Source organism: Camelina sativa, chromosome 17 (genome assembly GCF_000633955.1).
Source record: "Camelina sativa cultivar DH55 chromosome 17, Cs, whole genome shotgun sequence".
NCBI lineage: Eukaryota > Viridiplantae > Streptophyta > Magnoliopsida > Brassicales > Brassicaceae > Camelina > Camelina sativa.
The window spans coordinates 1,755,499-1,770,715 of NC_025701.1; the positions used below are offsets into that span (position 1 = coordinate 1,755,499).

The 15,217-nt window shown below is 36.8% G+C and overlaps 7 protein-coding genes and 1 pseudogene across 8 annotated transcripts in view; 3 read left to right on the forward strand and 5 right to left on the reverse strand.

Moving 5' to 3' along the window:
* Positions 1-783, reverse strand: part of LOC109124559 (NADH dehydrogenase [ubiquinone] 1 alpha subcomplex subunit 13-A) — a 4,501-nt gene extending 3,718 nt beyond the window's left edge. For both annotated transcript variants that reach the window (XR_762146.1, XM_010476824.2), the window contains exon 1: positions 497-783. Coding sequence is in view for 1 of the 2 variants with exons in the window: in XM_010476824.2 (XP_010475126.1) it covers positions 497-711 (215 nt within the window). In the remaining variant the exon portion in view is untranslated. The remainder of the gene's footprint in view (positions 1-496) is intronic.
* LOC104754603 (probable ribonuclease P/MRP protein subunit POP5) lies at positions 937-1,551 on the forward strand. Its single transcript, XM_010476825.2, has one exon. The coding sequence runs from the start codon at positions 983-985 to the stop codon at positions 1,436-1,438; it is 456 nt and encodes a 151-aa protein (XP_010475127.1). The 5' UTR covers positions 937-982; the 3' UTR covers positions 1,439-1,551.
* On the forward strand, positions 1,657-3,011 carry LOC104754604 (octanoyltransferase-like). Its single transcript, XM_010476826.2, has 2 exons — positions 1,657-1,753; positions 2,156-3,011. The coding sequence occupies exon 2, from the start codon at positions 2,159-2,161 to the stop codon at positions 2,864-2,866; it is 708 nt and encodes a 235-aa protein (XP_010475128.1). The 5' UTR covers positions 1,657-1,753; positions 2,156-2,158; the 3' UTR covers positions 2,867-3,011.
* Positions 3,057-3,569, reverse strand: LOC104754606 (pumilio homolog 15-like). Its single transcript, XM_010476827.2, has one exon. It carries the CDS (start codon positions 3,554-3,556, stop codon positions 3,140-3,142), a length of 417 nt encoding a protein of 138 aa, XP_010475129.2. The 5' UTR covers positions 3,557-3,569; the 3' UTR covers positions 3,057-3,139.
* Positions 5,494-5,898, reverse strand: LOC109129855 (pumilio homolog 15-like). Its single transcript, XM_019238821.1, has one exon. It carries the CDS (start codon positions 5,896-5,898, stop codon positions 5,494-5,496), a length of 405 nt encoding a protein of 134 aa, XP_019094366.1.
* Positions 6,545-11,099, reverse strand: LOC104754607. The gene is made up of 7 exons (XM_010476828.2): positions 10,955-11,099; positions 10,437-10,529; positions 10,040-10,174; positions 9,851-9,940; positions 9,612-9,761; positions 7,887-9,487; positions 6,545-7,716 (listed from the first exon to the last, which is right to left on the reverse strand). The coding sequence occupies exons 1-7, from the start codon at positions 11,003-11,005 to the stop codon at positions 6,840-6,842; spliced, it is 2,997 nt and encodes a 998-aa protein (XP_010475130.1). The 5' UTR covers positions 11,006-11,099; the 3' UTR covers positions 6,545-6,839.
* On the reverse strand, positions 12,176-13,175 carry LOC104754608 (annotated as a pseudogene).
* LOC104754609 lies at positions 13,826-14,805 on the forward strand. The gene is made up of 3 exons (XM_010476830.1): positions 13,826-14,012; positions 14,203-14,328; positions 14,413-14,805. Exons 1-3 carry the CDS (start codon positions 13,908-13,910, stop codon positions 14,557-14,559), a joined length of 378 nt encoding a protein of 125 aa, XP_010475132.1. The 5' UTR covers positions 13,826-13,907; the 3' UTR covers positions 14,560-14,805.

Sequence of the window (15,217 nt, forward strand, 5' to 3'; positions counted from 1 at the left end):
GAAACCGAATACAACCGAACCGAAACCGAATGGTTAACCGAATGCCCAGGCCTAGATTTACAGATTGTTTAACAAACTTTATATTCTTTATAGAATAAATGCATACTGATCAAGCTTCAACCAAAGTGCCATGGAACACAAAAAGATGATTCAACAAGCCATACAATCAGTAGCATTAACCTGAAATCTATGGTTCCGTAGACATGTCGAGCTTTAAAATCAAGAGTGATCCCGAAAAAAATTCCTAACAGCAATCTACCTGAAATCTATGGTTCCATAGACATGTCGAGCTTTAAAATCAAGAGTGATCCCGAAAAAAATTCCTAACAGCAATCTAAAAATGTTCACCAACATCTCTGATTACGATATACTTTCTGAAGTTTCATCAATTACTAACCAAAATTTAACCTTTTTTTTTTTTCTATACTACATTATTCACTCCACAACACAAATTTTAGCAAAAGCGATCTCGCTAATGCATCTCCTTCTTACGTACCTACGGATTTTGTTTCCTTGGCCGACCTGGTACATTCCCCAAGCAAAAGCACCAGAAACAGCAAGGAACATGGCCATAGCACTCGGACCCGTATTGGATATCCGGCGAGCATATCGTACCGGTGCAAACCCACCCGGTGGCGGACCATCCTGAAGCAGCGGCATATCCTTCACACTCGCCATTCCTGGCTTATTCCTTATCATCGCCTCCGTCATTTTCAACGCTCAATTTGATCCGATTTCGATTTGATTTTTTGCTCAAAATCGAGTGTTGTTCTAGGGATTCCGATGAAGAAGAAAGAAAATGCAAACAACAAAAGATGAACTGGGCTTTTACTAGGCCCATCTAAAATAAGTTCAAAGACCCAAGTCCATTATTTAAGAAGTCACGTGAAGTCCCACGTGATCTTCTTCTTCTTCCTAAATATATAAAAGCCCTAAGTCTTCAGAATTGGCCGCCGCTCAGTTCAGTATCGAAGAAGGAAGCATGGTGGGATTTAAGAACAGATACATGTTGATGGAGGTGTTTCTTGATCCAGACAAGGATCTTCTCGGAGAAGGAACACCGATAATTCTTACACAGTTCAATCTCTCCAAAGCAATCAAAGACAGCATCCTCGTAAATTTCGGCGAGTGTGGTCTAGGTTCGTCTATGGGATCCTTCCAGGTGAAATACGTGAATCCAATCACAAAGCTATGTATTGTTAGATCATCAAGAGAGGAACACAGACAAGTTTGGTCGGCAATCACGTTGGTTAAAAGCATAGGAAACTGTCCGGTGGTCTTAAACTTGCTCGATATCAGCGGTTGCATCAGAGCGTGTAGAGACACGGCCTTGAAGTGCGACAAGGAGAAGTTTGAGCAGTCAAGTAAAAGCTTGTCTGAAGAGGAGACTCGGCAGATGAACAGTTGTCTCGACAAGATTAAACTATTGGAAAACTGAAACTTTTTTTTCTTCGAATTCGACACCCTAAGTTTTGAAAGTGTACAATTTTTCCCTTTTATCTGTATTGTTCTCTGAATTCTTCTTAAATACAAAAGGATAAGATGAATTAATTGGGTTTTCTCTTGTTAAAATTAAAATAGAGAAAATTTTGTGAGATATGTTATATAGATACGGGCGTATTTTCTGAAAATTGTAAACTTAAGGGTACAAAATGCAAAGTCGTTGAATTTTGAGGTTTTTTATTAAATCTGAAATTTTCTGGTGGAGAAGAAAGAAACTATTCGGTGGAGGAGAAGAATCGAAACGATATCGGTAAATCTAGCTCTCTTCAAAGTCTCTCACTTTAGCGATTACTACTTTGCTCTTGTAACCATGTATTCGATCGCTTTTATGGGTTTTTAATCGGTTCGCAATCTGATTCTGTACTGTCTTTTTTTTTTGTCAATGCATGTTAAGTGTTCGATGAAATGCCTCACAGACCTCCTACTTAAAAACTATTCATGTCTCTGCCTTTTGTGTTTCTATCCTAGCTCCTAAGATTTGATTCTTAACTCTAGCTTTAGTTCCTTTTGGAATTATTTTTGCTGTTATAGTCATGCGTTTGAATCCCATTAGTAATATTAAGTTTGTGTTAGCTCTAGTAATCTTCCTAGTTAGCTTAAGCGTTTAGAGCTGAAGTGACTAATTATGGATTCTGTATGTGATAATGTGCAGGGAATGAGATCCCCTAGAACCTTGGAGGTTTGGAGGCTAGGCACTGTCAACTATTTGAAATCCCTTAAAATTCAAGACAAGTTAGTTTCCGAGAGAAAAGCTCATCAAATTCCAGATACCCTTCTCTCCCTTGAGCATCCACCAACTTACACACTCGGTAAACGTAGAACAGATCACAATCTACTGATTCCTCAATCTGAACTCACTAAAATTGGAGCTGAGCTTCATTATACTCAAAGAGGAGGAGACATCACATTCCATGGCCCTCATCAAGCCATCTTATACCCCATCATTTCTTTACGCAGCATTGGTTTTGGTGCTAGGAACTATGTGGAGACATTAGAGCGGTCAATGATTGAATTTGCTTCCATGTATGGTGTGAAAGCTCGTCCAGGAAACAAATGTGAGACTGGGGTTTGGGTTGGAGATAGAAAGATTGGTGCTATTGGGGTTAGGATAACTTCTGGAATCACTTGTCATGGTTTGGCCTTTAACATTGATCCTGATTTGAAGTACTTTGAGCACATTGTGCCTTGTGGGATTGCTGATAAGGAAGTTACATCTTTGAGAAGAGAGACGGATGCTCTGCTTCCTTCGGAAGAAGTGATTCATAAGCAGTTGATTACTTGTTTGGCCAATGCGTTTTCTTATGATGATGTTGTGTGGAAGGAAGATCCCTCGGTCATTTTGGACACCAAAGATGTCGAATAATCTGGTTTGCTTCTCTTCTTGTCTCCCAAATGTGATATCTAAGCAACCCTATAAATTCTAATCTTAGTCAAGCTTTTATCTTGTTGTTATGCCTTCCAAAAATATTTTTTAAAGACAAACATTTAATTATTGATTTTCTATTTAAGATATGGTAAAATAATAAGATATGCATAAATTTTATATTCATTGATTTTATTGGAGAAAAGATAAACTTATTTATTGAATCTGATAACCTATACATATATCATCTTTTCATCACATCATATAAAATTACTACTTCCAAGGAAAACATTTAGGCCCTTTTTTATCGAGCCTGCATGGACCATCAGCTTTTATATCCCATTTACATTTATCTTTACATATATCTTGATCTCTCGTAGCATCAAATATATCAAACTGTTTGGATTCACTGCCCCACTGAAAACTGCAAAAGAACAATGTTGATTTCCAAAAATTTGGTTGGAACTTGAACTCGTAAAATTGATTGAAAGGCACCACGTGAGATCCTAGATCGTCTTGCTTGGATTTGCAATGGACGGTAAGAGGTGGACCGCTAATCAAGTTTGTCATCGTTACGACCGTATCGCGCCAGAACGGTGGAATCTTGCCATGACCCGAACCAAACAAAAGAAACACGAACAAGAAAACAATATAAACTTTCTGCTGCTCTCCCATTTTGATATATTTCATTGAGATTGCTTTTTTCAGACTGCTCTTGGAGTTGATTTTATAGTACTTCCAGTGCCTCGATTTTTGAATAGTTTGTACTTTGTAGTAGTAACGCCAGTTGACTATTGACCTATCAAAAATAAATCCCAAGGGACTTCATTAAATACCATTTGACCAGCAATTGCAAATCAGTAAAATGAGCATTTAGCATGGTTCGACCCCAAAAAAACAAAAAAAAAAATTGGATCTTAATGGATTGTGGTCGTCCAAAGACATGATCAAAACAAGTACATTGCATTTTTTTTGTTCAAAATTTTATATGGTAATCCGTTCGTATCTAGCTATGTCAAGTTCCTCTTGTGAAAGTGTAATAGAGAGAAGTGCTTGTTCTTTCTCTTGGAGAACATTTTTAATCCCAAGATCTGCTAGCATAAAGTCTTTTTTTAACAGTGTGGGATAGCCACTGAACATACATTCCTTATTCCGAGGCCGCGGTGTGGAAAGTCTTTGATCTTGCTAGTCTATCAAAAAAACGCTTGTTTCTTACTCTGAGGCAATCCCATTATTTCGGTTTAATCCGATTTATGTTTCCTCGAGTCAATTTGAAGAGGCATATATAAATATACCAAACAAATAATAAAAAAAAAAGATAACAAGATATCACAAGTAGTAAGCGATTTTTTCTTGCTAAATCAATACAAATAATTTTGATTGATTATCTAAAGTATAAAGAAAGAATCACATTTATATCAAGATATAACTCTCTTTCAAATAGATTTGAAAATTTGTTACACTACTAAACAAGAGATCTAATACGTAAGATACTCGGATTAATCGGAAAATAAAAATCTAACTTAATCTAGGTACGTATTAATTCTTGCACAAGCACGGCCGTCTAGAGAGTATGTCGGGTTTGATAGATATTGTGTCATGTATATAAACCTTGTAACGCCGTTGATCAAAAATACACACATATTCTCTTTATTCTACAAAGAACTTTCTTTTTCTCAACTAATTATTCTTTATCTTCTTTAGTTATCTATTTGTTATATTGAAAATAATCATTAAAATAATATAAATATACACAGCAAAAACCTGTGTTGCGTGAAGTGACATTAATGCAGTGGCAGAAAGTAAGTCCAATTGTAGAAGACACCATCACACCAGGGATCGAGTGCTGCTTCATACGAATATAGGAATTTGGCTAATGGACCGGCCAGTTGTGGTCCAATGGTTGACCAAAAAAAAAAAACGTGTGTTGCGCAGTTCATATTTCATTAAAAACAAAAACAAATTAAATACTCTCTCCGTTTCATAATATAGGATGTTTAGAGAAGTATTTTTGTTTTATAATATAGGATGTTTCCAATTTTCTATGCAACTTTTAGATTAATTTTATATTTTCTATTATGCAGTTTTGTGCATGATTGGTTAAATTTTTTAAAAGTAAATATTTTTTAATATGCATGTTTTAACCAAAACATCCTATATTTTGAAACGGAGGGAGTATCATTTAGATATACTAAGCAGAATTATATATGTATATATAAGCAAAACAAATTCTATTTATTGATATTATGAAATTTGATCATCTATAATCACGATCATATGAAATTACTTCCAAGGAAAACATTTCTGCTCTTTACCAAGCCTGCATGCACCATCAGTTTTTTATAGTCCAGTTACATAGAAAACATAAATATTGATCTTTCGAAGCATCAAATATGTCACCAAACCGTTTGAATTGTTTGTCCCACTGGAAACTGCAAAAGAACAATGTTGATTTCCCAATATTCGTTTGAAACTTAAATTGGTAATCATGCTGAAAGGCACCGTGTAAATTGGGTAAACATAAATCTTCATTTTACTGAATGCTGTAAAAAAAAAATACTGATTTTATTGAATCTGATAAGTGATAACCTATATCTATATTTCATCTTTCATCAGATGATATAAAATTACTTATTCCAAGGAAAACATTTAGGGCCTTTTTTATCGAGCCTGCATGGACCATTAGGTTTTATATCCCATTTACATTGATCTTTACATATATCTTGATCTCTCTGAGCATCAAATATATCAAACCATTTGAATTGCTTGCCCCACTGAAAACTGCAAAAGAACAATGTTGATTTCCAGAAATTTGGTTGGAACTTGAATTCGTAAAATTGGTGGAAAGGCACCACGTGAGGTCCTAGATCGTCTTGCTTGGATTTGCAATGTATGGTAAGAGGTGGACCGCCAATCGAGTTTGTCATCGTGACGTGCGTATCACGCCAGAATGGTGGGATCTTGCCATGACCCGAACCAAATAAAAGAAACACAAACAAGAAAACAATATAAACGTTTTGCTGGTCTCCCATTTTGATATATTTCATTCAGGTTGTTTTTTTTCAGAATGCTATTGGAGATGGTTTTATAGTATTCCCAGTGGCTCGATCCTTGTACAGTTTGTAGTAGTAATGTCATTTTACTATTGACCAATAATAAAAAACTGCCAAGGATTTCATATAAAGTATCAGTAAAACACCATTTGACTAGCAAATCAGTAAAATGAGCATTTAGTATGGTTTGACCCAACAAAAAAAACAAAAATTGGATCCGTTCGTATTAAGTGGTAATCCGTTCAAAAACATTGCATTTGTTTTTGTTTCCGTTCGTATCTATGTTAAGTTCCTCTTGTGAAAGAGTAATAGAGAGAAGTGCTTGTTCTTTCTTGGAGAACATTTTTAATCCCAAGATATGATCCTGTCAAGATCTGTTAGCATAAAATCTTTTTTAACAGTGTGGGCCGAGATAGCTACTGAACATACCTTATTCCGAAGCAGCGGTTAGAGGCTTAAAGTCTTTGATCTTGTTATGCCTACCAGAAAAACGCGTGTTTCTACTCTGAGCAATCCCATTATATATTTATATTTGTATTTGGAGAGCAGTGTTGTTAAAGGCTTTCCGGTACTTCTTAAATCTTACATACTACAATTTGTATACTGAATCATCTGCACCTTAGGGTTTGATAATTTCTTCAGATTGCTCTTGCCTCTTGGGATATAGTATTTTCCAATGGCTCGAAACATTTTCCTTATATTAGTTTATAGTAATAATAATTGCCAATACCAAACAAACAAGCAAATCAGTAGTAAATGAGCATTTAGTGAGACTAGATTCGGATCTTAATGGATTGTGTGAAATTAGTCGTCCAATGACCCGCCCGGGTACTATTTCTCAACTTCTTATCTTGTTAAGTAATTTTCTGTTTCCATAAAGTATTTCTAACAGTGTGGGATAGCCACTCAACATACCTTAGTTAGTCCGAAGCCGCTGTGACGCTTAACAAATGAGAGACCAAATCTTCAAGACACGAAAACTGATTCAATAAACTCCTCTGAAACTCTTCATTCCCATGTTCATCTGACCTCAACTCGCTTACACCCTCGTTGATCCTCTTCACTCCATTCTGCAATAGCTCCATTCCCCTGCAAATTCCTTCTGGAAGTTTCCTTTTCTTGTTCGGTCGTTTCTCTACTTCTATTGACCTCTGGCTTCTTCCTGCTACAAGCTTCTGCACTGTCGCCTTAACCTCGTTGCCTTCTTTCAAAAGTAACTCGACTTCCTCCTCCGAAGGTGTGACTGAGAGAAGCGCTTGTTCTTTCTCCAAAAACATTTTTAATTCCGACATGAACCGCTCTGTTCTTGCTTCTTTTCCAGAAGGTATATCGAAGGCTAGAGCTGCATCTTCAGGTACGAATCTCCATAGCTGATTACAGCTCGTACGTGAACAGAAGTATCCAAACGCAGTAACCGCGTTATGAACCAAAGCCCAGTGGCGTTTTCTGAGAAGCATATGGTATAGTTCCCAGACCGCGCGGCTCTTTGGACAGGTTTCGGTTTCAGACATCTCGTATTTGCTAAGTCCTGAGAAGAAGAGAGCAAGGTTTGGCTTGGATTTATGCAGATGACGACTATCAGCTTCTGATATGAAAAGCTTTTGAAGCTCTGTTATAACATTATCCATTTCTTGGCAAGTGTATAGCTGCTCGTTTCTTGAGATGATTGACAGCGTTTCACTGAGAATCTCACTGTAATGATCCTTCCTCGTTTCATCTTTGGAGTTTCTGTACTTTTGAATGACAGCAACGATAAAGTTCAGAGTTTTGGCATCAATCTCTGATATGCCCATGTTTCTACACAGAAGAAAAACAACAACAACAACAACAACAACAAAAAATAAGGGTATGTCGTTAGATATTTACCCTAAAAGCTCACACAATTTAATTACTAAATATCTGGTTTTGCTATTTCGTCCGACAAGATCCCCAGAGAAGTATCAAGAATGGATATTATAGTAACTTACAGTATCTGAAGGCAAGCAGAGAGTGCGAAAACCGGAGCTCCTAGCACATTGTATTTGGAATAACGTGATGGATTCTCATTGAAGTTCTTGATAAAGTGGATGAAATCTGCAAATATCTGTCTTTTCACGTCGTTTTTAATTCTGTCTGGCAGAAAATTCAGCGGAAACCCGTCTAATAACAAGGCTAGATACACATCTGGTGTAGAGTCAGATCTGCCCTCAGCAGAAACGTTCGTGTAAACTTGAGCTGTTAATGATTTTGGGCTGTGGGTAAGAAGAAAGCAGATGGACTTTGTAGTTCTTCTGAGAACGGAATCTGGACAAAGCGGTGTTTCTGATGATGACATTGACATCATGAAACTACAAAGTTTATCGATCATAGCGGCCGCCAAATCATTGGTGGCATGACGAAACCAGAAGCACCAGAGTTCCATCACTATCTGCCAACACAAGAAGTGAGGATGTAAGAGGTTCTGGAGTAGGAATGTTTCAAGCTGTTCCCAGGCAGGAGTTGAAGACAGTATAATCATAAGGGTTTTGAGAGACAGGAGCAGAGCAGAAAACATGGATTCCCAGATTATTTTCTTCCCAGAACCATCTGAGATTGGAAGCTGAGAAGAAAGGACTGAAGAGTAAACCTCTTTTTCTGTTAATCTGTCGAGAAGCCAATGCAGCTTTCTGGTGACAGCAAGTTTGGCATCTTCCTCAAGCTCGGAAGAATACCTCATGACAGACTGGAACAAGACAACCCGGGCCATGAGCAAACCTCTGGCACTTGTCGTGGATTCAACAGATAAAGACAAGATATCTACCAATGATGTTTTTGTCTGAGAATCATGGCTCTGTTTCTTACAAACTTGGTTTGAGAAATCTTGTTCATCTATGAACAACAAATCAAGAAGTGTGATCCTGAATTCTTGTGTTATTTCAGCTGTGTTCAATAGTGCACTTAGAAGATCTACAGTCGTTTTCTCTAGAAGATCAATCATTACTTCACTAGCCGTTTTGCCATGGGATTGCTGGCTTAGTGAAAATTTAAAAGCAGATATCATCAAGGTGCAGAGTGCTATTTCCTTGAACACCATAGATGCTTGGCTTGGAAACAGCGCCACAACTTTAACAGCATTGATAAGATAAAATTTCACAGGAAGAAAGACCCTTCTGGCTTCTGTTGCAGATATGTTATCCTTCACCGAGCAAGACCAAGCCTGAGCAGCAAATCTAAGAGACTCCTTGATCAGTGATATTAGCTTTAATATGATCTCTCCTACATCTACCTGAGATAACACTGCCTGTTTGTCTATCTGAAGCAATGTAATCACACCCTTCCATGATGTATTAAGAATGGTCACAAGATTACCACCATCTTTTGCAGCAAGCATACCCAATTCACTCAGAGATTTAACTCCCAGCATAATTATGCTTTCCAAATTACACACCTTGTTATCTTCCTCCATCCTTGCCTTTCCCACATTTTCATGAGTCTTGATTTCATTTGCGTCCTGATCCACAGCTGGAGAGTACTCTTTGCACAGACGAACAATAGAGTCAATTACTACATGTGCAGCCTTAAGAATCTCCGAGGAAAAGGATTCAACTTTCTGTTTCAGAAGAAAGGTGAAAGCTATTAACCGATGACAACAATGCATAATACTAATCTCAGTCGACGATAGGAGTATGATACAGTACTAGTAGCTACTAGTGAAAGATGATTTTCAGAGATACCTTGGCATTCAATATCACCTCCTTTATCAAATTCAGCTGCTCTGAAACAAACTTATGAACTGTAACAGCTGAGGTCTCGTCACTCAAGAAACATGTTTTTCCAATAGCAGTAAAACATGAGGCAGAAAAGCGAAGATAATCCAAAAGAAGCTGCAACACAATGATTGCAAAATTCAGTTTCCAAGAACCCACTTAGCTGTGACAGACTTTTCCTGACAGGAACATCAAGCATCACTAACCTGAAAGAAAATGTTGGAATGCTCTTCCTCTTGAGACTCCTCCATCGACATTACAGACATATTTAAATGTTTTGCACACCATTGGCTTACCTACAGGAAGTAGAGTGAGAAAAGATAAATACAAAAACAACACTCTAAAAGCTGAGGTTCAGCAATAAGCAGCAAAAATGAAAAAAAAAAACATTGTACCTTAATACCAAAAGCAAGAAAGTAGTGCGAGCAATCAGGCCGATGCAAAGCAAGGTATTTCGAAGTCACAGGCAAAATTGCCTTGTTCAGCAAACATTGGCTAACGTCAAGACAAGTAAAGTCTTCCCAGAGTGTCTATACAGCTGTCAAGGAATGAATACTTGAAACATGCCATAAAAGACCACTTAAAGCATGTATATAACTATCAGAACCCTAGTGAAACATGCAAATGAGCATCTCAAACATAAAGCAGCAGATATAATTTTCATCTCTAAAGTGCTCACTTCACCAACAATCACACACACAAAGATTGAATATCCACATCTCAGTTATAAACATAGTTTAACAGAAAGGAAGGGGAAACATCCAAAAATAAAAAATATGGGAGTGAGGATACTGTTAAGGTCTCCACAAAAGGGGGGAAATCAGAATCCTCTTGTATATCTAACTGACTGAGCCGTGTGAGTAGTTGAACCCGATTCTCAATAAGCTGTTGCACAAACAACCAACAAAGAAAAAAGTGAAGCTCGTTAGCTATACAAAAACCAATATAAACAACATATATAGCAAGTCTCCTACAGCTTGAATCCATTCTGAATAGGTTAAGCAAATCCTAAAGTTCTTCTTACTCCTTCATAGACCTCAGACGAAATATACATTAAGCCGCTAAAAAAAAAAAAAAAAACCTCAATCCAGACCAATCAAATTGAAGAGAAATTGGTACGAAGAAACTTAATCGGACGGCAAATTAGTGAGAAAACATCATGAAACCCAAAGCAATCAGAAGAAAATTTCACGATTGATCAAAGAGGATCCATCCGTTCGAAGCTTATCCAGGATAGGGTTCTTATAGAGAGATATAGAGAGAAACCTAGAAAAAATCAAATCAAAGGTGGAAACAAAAGAGAAGCTTACATCAGAAGATTTGATCTCTTCGAGTATCTTCATCGCATTGTTCTCCTCCATCGCTCACTCTCTCACTCTCTACTGGGAAAATTTTGTTTTGGCGGTGTGAGAATCGTCCGCTCTGAGCTTCTTCCCGCTATCACTCTCTACTGGGAAATTTTAATTTGCTTTCGCTTTCCTTTTTTCCGATTAATTAAACAAAATATATCTTTTTTTTAATAAAAAAAAAAAAAAGTGGAATATGAAAGATATTTTGAGGCCCGTTAATATCTAATTGGGCTTTTTTATTATAAGTTTAATTTACACTCGGCGGTTTTCCTATTCGGTCCACACGATTCAAACTGAAACCAAAATCATAAATCATAATCTCAATTCTCAACAATACACGTAAGTTTTGAAAGGACAAAAAAAGTTAAATACTACCATTTTACGTACGTGTTTGAAAATATGTATTGTTTTCTTTTCAATTTTTTGAGTTTTGCTTATGTGACTACAATTTTTTTCTAGTTATGTGATTTAACGTTATTATATAAATGCCAAAAAGAAAAAGAAAAAAACTTGAGAGTTGAGAGGGTTGTAATAAATTGCATTGCATGAGATGTAAATTTAAGTTTGAGACAGCGAAATAGACGACGATGGCATGAAATGGGACTACAAGTGTTTGACATGCAAATCGTATCTTCTTTATTTTTTTGTCCCTCTCATCCCAAAGCAATTATTACGTCATTTATTAATGCTTACATTGTATGGATTCTTGCTGTCTTCCCCCACAACTATTCTAGAGTCTTTTTCTTTCAAACAAAATACTAAAAAAATAAATCCTTTTTCAAAATAAATTTACAAACTATGAAACCCTGCTTGCTAAATAGCGTATGATCGTTCATTATCCTTCAGAATTTATTCGGTCTTTAAGTTATATATATATTCAAAGTATGAATCAAGACATTTCAAACGTATTCGTACGTATCCTATATGCACGTAGATCGTTCAATGCATTATTGACTGTGATCATTATCTATATAAGGTTTTGTAATTTAATTAGTTTTCGAATGTATATACGCTTTTTATGTATAAATATAGAAGCAAGTTTGTACTCCTTCCGTTTTTATATCAGTTTTGTTTATTCTTTTTGGCCTTCTTAATGTAAATATTATATTGTTTTCACTTTAAAACAAAATCGATGGAACCCTTCATTATTTTGGTTCTAAACTCTTCTTGAACATGCGAAAATAGAAAAGGAGAGAACCTCATAAACCAAAACGATTAATACATAGTGATTACACCTTACATAACGTACGTAAGACCCGACATCGAAGCAAACATTACAAAATGAAAACCGAAACGAGAGAATAGATCACCTAATTATATAAAACAAAACAACAATAACATCCGAACTAAATAATTATTCCTTAACCAAACCCTAATCAACAAAAACTCTCTCTACTAATGCTTTATATCTTCTTCATCAAGGATGTGGATCGACTATACCACCGACCACGCCGTGTCCACCTCCAATACCGCCACCAACACCGATACCGCCTGCCTTGCCGATACCACCACCAACACCGATACCACCTGCCTTACCGATACCACCACCACCAACTCCGCCTAGACCGCCTACACCACCACCAACTCCGCCTAGACCGCCTACACCACCAATACCACCTGCTTTACCAATACCACCGCCTAAACCACCTCCGGCTCCACCAAGACCGCCAACGCCGCCTCCTACACCACCTAGGCCGCCTACACCGCCTCCTACTCCGCCTAACCCGCCGCCTATACCGTGAAATCCACCGATTCCAGCTGCACCGCCTATCCCACCATATTTACGATCCCACCTAGACCACCGATAAGTGGCATCCCTAGACCTCCCACGCCGGCAACACCACCAACTCCGGCGAATCCACCGACTCCAGCGACTCCTCCGATGCATTTTTTGTCGCCGAGACTCTTTGGTGGTAACTGATCAGCTGCTTTTGCATGCATGGGCATGGTTGCTGTATCGTCATGTGTCGTCGTCGTGCCCTCGTCAGACACTCCCGGCACGTGACGAGCACGTGCATAGATGAACGACATAGCGAGCAGGACACAAACGACTGATAAAACTCTCGACATCTCTCTCTCTCTCCTCTCTTTTTTTCTCTAGATTCTATGGAACGTCTTGTATGTTGTTGAGGTTTCTAATGAGTTTCTTAGGGTTTATATAGCAAAATGTAAGGTTGGTGACAGTTGAAAGTCATAAATTTTGCTATGAACCCAATTTATAACATTTTTTCCTTAGTAAAGGCTGTCTGATAATACAACTATGCCATGGACAATTGATTGGTCTAGTTTAAATATTGATTCATTTTTCTTTTTCCGTAAACTTGTAATTGGCTAGTGACTTCATGTACTACAGCAAGCGAGTCATTTGAATTTTGAACTAAAACTTAATTAGGTTATCATAATTTTTTCTTGTTTAATTAGCCAATTAAATTATACGAAAAAAATATTAATCTTTTAAGGCATTTGATGTTTCAAATATTAATTTCATTATTTTTTTTGGTTATATATATATATATATATAACTATTGACATACGTTAGACAATAGACAAGAATCCATTACAAGCGAAAAAACGAAGATCGAGTCTATACCCGAACAAAGGGGGGTTTTAGAAAATTAGTTTTGTTAAAGAAAAACCACAAAGAACCCTATAAATGCTCATAACCGGACAACTCTGACACTTTCATTAACAATCAGCTGGTAAAACAAAATAAAATATATAAAATCGGACGATCATAATTGAGACCGCGATGTAAGGGACAGTTATATATAAATAAAGCTTTTAATTAGAGTTTGCATCTTAGGATTTTAACCAAAAATTTATACTCTGTGATCAACTTTAATTAAGTACTATACTCTCGAACGTTCAACAAGCTCATACCTGTCTTCTACGCTTTGCTTCCACAAAGGTTATAATGCATGCATCAAGACTGGGCGAACTTCTGATCTCTAGTGGTAAAACGGCAAGGAGTTTTCCACTGCGTAGGGCATTCGTTTCAGCGTCACCAAGGCCCTTACAGGTGAGAGACAACGGAGACCTGTCCTCAAGCGCAGCTTTTTTTTTTTTCTTCTTTGTAAACCATGCATGAACCCTCTAAAATGATGCGTTGTTGGAGAGGAGAGGCAACAAAAAAAAAAATCCACCGTATTAGGTCTAATATGTATTTCTGTATGGAATAATACATTTTGTCATTATGGTAAATGAAAAAGGGAAAAGAAGAGGCAGAGCAATGCCAAAAGGTGAAAGAAGCAGCAGAGGCAGTGAAAGAAGGAGCAAAGCAAGTGAAGGAAACCACTGAGTACATCCAAGATGTCGCTTCCACTACGGCTGGCCGTGTAATTAACAAAACATCACAGTTTTTTCCATAGATAAATTGTGATTTAATTTGATGATATTATCTGATTAATTTGGTCAATCAGGTGACTAAGATGACGAAAGATGTAACGGAGAAAGTTACTGAGACGACGGATACTATCACTGAAAAGGCTAAAGGTTCTGTCTCTGGCGTATTAGGCACTGCCAAAAACGCTACCGATATCATCAAGAACAAGATCCTTGGTGATTAGTTATTACAATCCACCCATATTATTTATGCATGTCTCAATAAAGTAATATTGAGAAATGTTAAAGTTTTGATTTGGTAATTCTATGGATTAAAGATATATCTGATAAAATCATAAATCTACATGAAAACCCTAACCAGTCTTTATTGTATTTTGTTTTACCATGGTAACAAAGTCTTTGAAAAAAAGCTATGAACTATTACAACCCCAATGGAAAAGCTCTGGATCGGACTATGTAGAAACTTTGTCTCAGCTTTTGTAGCATAATGATGTAAAATAAAAATACTATGTGTATTGTCTTTAGAGGTGATTGCGAGTTTCGCGATGAAGGAGGAAAAAGACTGATGTTAATTGATTTGGTTGGGTAAAGGCGTAAAGCCATAAAGGTGATTTATGATTGGAATTTTTTTAAACATAATAAAACGTGTTATCCACCAGTGTATATAAATCATTGGAATTTAAAAGTGATATCGAATCAATGTTCATATGTTTTTAAGAGTTGTGAAAATGTGATGTTTTAAATCATTTACAAGGATGTAAAATCTAGCAATGTAAACAGCCTGTTAGAAAGAAAGAAAAAAGGCGTTTTCATATAAATCTTATATATGAAGCTATATATTTTACAATAGATAAATAGTATCTTTAATCTGCCTGTTAAGTA

What these genes read in the sequence shown, in the direction of transcription:
- LOC104754607 (XM_010476828.2), bottom strand. Translation starts at nt 11,005, where the DNA reads ATGGAGGAGAACAATGCGATGAAGATACTCGAAGAGATCAAATCTTCT. An exon ending in CTTTTGTGGAGACCTTAACA is followed by an intron (nt 10,175 to 10,436) that starts GTATCCTCACTC and finishes ACAGCTGTATAG; the next exon opens with ACACTCTGGGAAGACTTTAC. An exon ending in TCTGCTTGCCTTCAGATACT is followed by an intron (nt 7,717 to 7,886) that starts GTAAGTTACTAT and finishes TCTTCTGTGTAG; the next exon opens with AAACATGGGCATATCAGAGA.
- LOC109129855 (XM_019238821.1), bottom strand. Translation starts at nt 5,898, where the DNA reads ATGGGAGACCAGCAAAACGTTTATATTGTTTTCTTGTTTGTGTTTCTT.
- LOC104754603 (XM_010476825.2), top strand. Translation starts at nt 983, where the DNA reads ATGGTGGGATTTAAGAACAGATACATGTTGATGGAGGTGTTTCTTGAT.
- LOC104754609 (XM_010476830.1), top strand. Translation starts at nt 13,908, where the DNA reads ATGCATGCATCAAGACTGGGCGAACTTCTGATCTCTAGTGGTAAAACG. An exon ending in CGTCACCAAGGCCCTTACAG is followed by an intron (nt 14,013 to 14,202) that starts GTGAGAGACAAC and finishes TAAATGAAAAAG; the next exon opens with GGAAAAGAAGAGGCAGAGCA. An exon ending in CTTCCACTACGGCTGGCCGT is followed by an intron (nt 14,329 to 14,412) that starts GTAATTAACAAA and finishes TTGGTCAATCAG; the next exon opens with GTGACTAAGATGACGAAAGA.
- LOC104754606 (XM_010476827.2), bottom strand. Translation starts at nt 3,556, where the DNA reads ATGAAATATATCAAAATGGGAGAGCAGCAGAAAGTTTATATTGTTTTC.
- LOC104754604 (XM_010476826.2), top strand. Translation starts at nt 2,159, where the DNA reads ATGAGATCCCCTAGAACCTTGGAGGTTTGGAGGCTAGGCACTGTCAAC.